This window comes from Plasmodium inui, assembly GCF_000524495.1.
Source record: "Plasmodium inui San Antonio 1 unplaced genomic scaffold supercont1.222, whole genome shotgun sequence".
In the NCBI taxonomy this organism is placed as follows: Eukaryota; Apicomplexa; class Aconoidasida; order Haemosporida; family Plasmodiidae; genus Plasmodium; species Plasmodium inui.
In genome coordinates this window covers 113-3721 of record NW_008482056.1, presented here as the reverse complement: position 1 = coordinate 3721, position 3609 = coordinate 113, and the positions used below count along the sequence as shown (strand labels likewise).

The window sequence follows — 3609 nt, the reverse complement described above, 5'->3', positions numbered from 1 at the left end:
AGCCTCCAATACAGAAATAAGAAGGCCAAAACTTACGTAGGAAATGAGGTTGAATCTCCTGACAACGACTCGTAAGTGTCATTAGAAGCCCATGCAACAATCTCCAGTGGACAAACCACTAACTAATATGTGATGATACAAGTAAGAACCAAACGTCAGAATGTTAAAAAAGAAAAAAAAGAAGTCGGAATAAACTGGCTTCCCAAGCAGAGAAGCAGGACCATTCAAGCAGACATTTATACAACAAAGCCCAACGACAGATCCCAACTATAGGACGTCATGAGGGAGAAACCAACAGAAATCGAAAAGATCAATCGCAACTTTAAGATCATCTTAAAGTTAGACAGACGACGACACAATACTCCAACCCAAGCCTCAGAACTCGGAGCCATACTTGGAAACAAAACTGACAGACAAAACATAGGAGAGGTCAAACTCCAAGAGAAGAAAAGGACTTCAAGGAACCAAATCATGAAGAACGAGGCAAAATCGAATTTGCTCAGAAATCCGAGTTGAACTAAGATTACGGAGAAGGGAGGACTAGTGTAAGCTCAAGAAGTCAGAAGGAGACAAAATAAAAAATGGAGTAAAGCCGCAATACAACTGGCAAAGGAGGTGCTGACAATTACTAACAACAGGAGGCCTCCCTCAAGGAGCTAAGGATACGAGGGGTCAAGCAGAGACACACCCAGTTAAATCGGGGATATAATAGCTGAAAGCTAAACAAAGCAGCAATTATCTAACGAGGCTGAAACAACAGATCTGAATAATCAACCGGGCCTTTACCGTGAATATATGATGACGAATAGAAATCTAGACGGACAAGAACCCCCATCAAGTACAACAGGTAAGGTCCTAATAGGCAGGACGGGTAAGGGACCAGTTGGAACCGTGAAGTGGAAGTCCATCCCAAAAGGAAGGACTTCAATTAAGGGACACCGGAACAAATCAAACCCGTGTAGGGGTTCAGATAGGAGACCCCCACCAGCAAGCCAAGTTAAGGGGCCCAAACAGTCCCCAACCGAAGTAGAAACTAAGGAGGCGGAACCCCCCGAGATTGAATCAGTAACATCAACAACAGTCAGGAGCTATCTAATCCAAGTCGAGTAATCTCAAAGGACAATCGTAACGAAAGAATTAGTCATTAGGTGACAGATAAGATCGTAAAAGGATCAGTCAAAACTGAGAGAATCCCAAGAGGGAGGAAGTCGAAGTCCCCAGGGAGGATACAGGTCAGGCTAAATAACCCTTATCACTCAAAGGGCGCTGAGCCCCAAGTGAACCGTCTGTAACAACTTCACAGAGCGTAAAACAGAACATGACCCCCTGCAGGAAGCAAAAGGAAAATTTAAAAGGGAACATCGACTCCCAAGAAGGATGGGGCAGAGGAAGCTCCCAGGCTAAAAAACGCCAGAGTGGAACATGTAGGGTTTATGTAACAAGTCGAAAGCGAACATCACCCCACCACCCCTTCCAAAGGATAAGATCTCTAATGGGGTTTAATTGTCAAATAAAATCAACAATAAACAACCAGATTAGAGATTCCTCAGGAAGGACTAATAAGAAGAAAACTGGAGGATGAGCCAAACTCACAGCACCGGATGAGGTCAAGGGACGTAAACTTCAAAGATAGAGAAGGATAAGAAGAATGCAGGCATCACAAAGTCTGAGAGTCGAACATTCCGAGAGATTAGGCAGGCTCCCTAACAAAAGGAACGGACAGGAAAAGGAGGAGATAGGAATAAATATCCGAGTTCTCAAGTCACAGGTTCAGAAGCAACAGGGGGGGTTAGATTCGGACAGAGCGATCATGTCTGAAATCACAAGTCTTCTCCTCAGAGGGAAGCAAGGCTCGGAAAAAAACAAGAGCGTGAGTCCAAACGTAGAGATGAAAGAAGGTAGCAGGGAAGCGGTAGGGTGGCTAAAGTATCAGGAGAGGGGTTATGAGAAGTTAAGACGAATAAGAAGGGAAACTTATGGTATGCAAGTCAAAGGTCTAGTAGGAAGGAGGAGCCTCAGGGAGAGGTAAGCATTGAGAAGGCGTCGTCATCCGAGAAAGGTGAGCAGCCCCGGACCTAAGAACAAGATACCAAATAAATGACGGACAAGATGAATGGAAGACTCCGAGAAAACGCGGGAGGAACTCCCGAAGTGGAATCGGTAGATAAAGTCAGAACGACAGGTTCCCCAAGGCATCTCTGATTGTCTCGAAGGGGCAGCAATGCAGGCTGCATATTAAACGACAGGCAAACCTCCTGCAGTCCTCTCCTGTAACGCAGGGGAAGATAAGAGAAAACTCTAACAGAAGGAGACCGATGAAGGCTCAAAACTCCCCTCAACAAAACAACAGAAGGAACAGGCACGTCTAATGTATCAATCAATAAGGGTAGCCAAAGGAGGACAAGATAGAGGTAAGAACCGAACTAAAGGATAAGTCGCACAGAAGGGGCACCAGAATCCTCGTCAAGGACGGAGCCATTTAGGGAGGAACCCAATTAAAAGAACGGACCAGGTGAAAGCACAAGTCTTCAAGGAAGGAGAAAGGGGTTAAGGCGCAGGCGTATTCAGGATAAGCGGTTGCGGGCGGGGCGCAGTAAGAGTAGTAATGGGCAAACCACTACACTGAAAAGGCCAAGCCCCAGTTCGAAGGACTACCTCGAAGGAGAATCCGGGGCGCTGAAGCGAGCATTCCCTAAGAGGGCCTACTCTCGGGCAAGGTCTGAGGAGAATTCGTGATTAAATTCCCGAAGAAGAAGAAGGACATAATCGAGCCGAACGTTGCAAGACTCCGGTAATGAGTAAGGGGGCCCTAATAAGCCGAAAAGGGAAGAGGTCGTGACTGAAATGCGCAAGTCAGGACCTGACATCAAACAGGAAGGAGGAACAAGCAAGAGGGACAAAAGCCAGCTCGAAGGCATTCTGAGTCACCCTCAACGGAAGGTTCAAATCACCCCCAAGGACGCGAGGTTTAGAGGAACTAGCCAGAACAACCACCGAGGCGAAACTATGACCAACTCAAAGGGGCACGACCCACTGGGTATCAAGAGATCAAGATGCCTCTGATGAGGAGGTCTCTGAAAATTGGAAGGCCTAGAAGGCAAAGTACGGAGTCAGGACTTACAACCCAAGTCAAGACAAGGAAGAATCTGAATATCAGGTAGGGAGTTGAGGCGTCCTGCGAAGTTTCGGAGCAGGCAGGTCAACAACAGAGCAAATTAAGGGAGTCGCTGCGGCTAAGAACAAATAAGGAACGAAGGATTAACGAAGAACGGAAAGAAGTAGAGAGGAGGACCAAACGGAATAGGCGAGGAAATAAGTCTAGCATGAAGGGAGGTACCAGGGAGTATAGGTCGATCAGGGACACGCGCCCTATTGGACTCCGGGGAGTTTCGAGGACGGCAAAGGAATCAATAAAGGAGGAAGTCTCAGATACAGCTGGACGTCAAGGTCAAGAACATCAAACAACAGGATAGGCACCGAGGGGAGGACATGGAGCAGTCGTACGAGAAATAAGAGGTCATGAACAGGAAATTAGTCATAATCAGCGCTATTCGAAAGCAGAACCTGCACGGCCAGGCCAATAGAGAGACTTTCATTAGAGGAGGGGGA

The 3609-nt window shown here is 46.9% G+C and overlaps 5 protein-coding genes across 5 annotated transcripts; all 5 read left to right on the top strand.

Moving 5' to 3' along the window:
- Positions 1-273: 273 nt before the first annotated feature.
- On the top strand, positions 274-516 carry C922_05838 (hypothetical protein; the record flags this gene model as incomplete). Its single annotated transcript, XM_008821409.1, has 1 exon — positions 274-516. A coding segment is annotated over one exon (243 nt), but the record flags the coding sequence as incomplete, so codon positions are not given.
- A 282-nt stretch (positions 517-798) lies between these two features.
- Positions 799-1110, top strand: C922_05837 (hypothetical protein; the record flags this gene model as incomplete). The annotated part of the gene is made up of 1 exon (XM_008821408.1): positions 799-1110. The coding sequence occupies one exon, from the start codon at positions 799-801 to the stop codon at positions 1108-1110; it is 312 nt and encodes a 103-aa protein (XP_008819630.1).
- Positions 1111-1318: 208 nt separating this feature from the next.
- C922_05836 (hypothetical protein) lies at positions 1319-1582 on the top strand (the record flags this gene model as incomplete). The annotated part of the gene is made up of 1 exon (XM_008821407.1): positions 1319-1582. One exon carries the CDS (start codon positions 1319-1321, stop codon positions 1580-1582), a length of 264 nt encoding a protein of 87 aa, XP_008819629.1.
- Positions 1583-1648: 66 nt separating this feature from the next.
- On the top strand, positions 1649-2029 carry C922_05835 (hypothetical protein; the record flags this gene model as incomplete). The annotated part of the gene is made up of 1 exon (XM_008821406.1): positions 1649-2029. The coding sequence occupies one exon, from the start codon at positions 1649-1651 to the stop codon at positions 2027-2029; it is 381 nt and encodes a 126-aa protein (XP_008819628.1).
- Positions 2030-2844: 815 nt separating this feature from the next.
- Positions 2845-3063, top strand: C922_05834 (hypothetical protein; the record flags this gene model as incomplete). The annotated part of the gene is made up of 1 exon (XM_008821405.1): positions 2845-3063. One exon carries the CDS (start codon positions 2845-2847, stop codon positions 3061-3063), a length of 219 nt encoding a protein of 72 aa, XP_008819627.1.
- Positions 3064-3609: the final 546 nt, after the last annotated feature.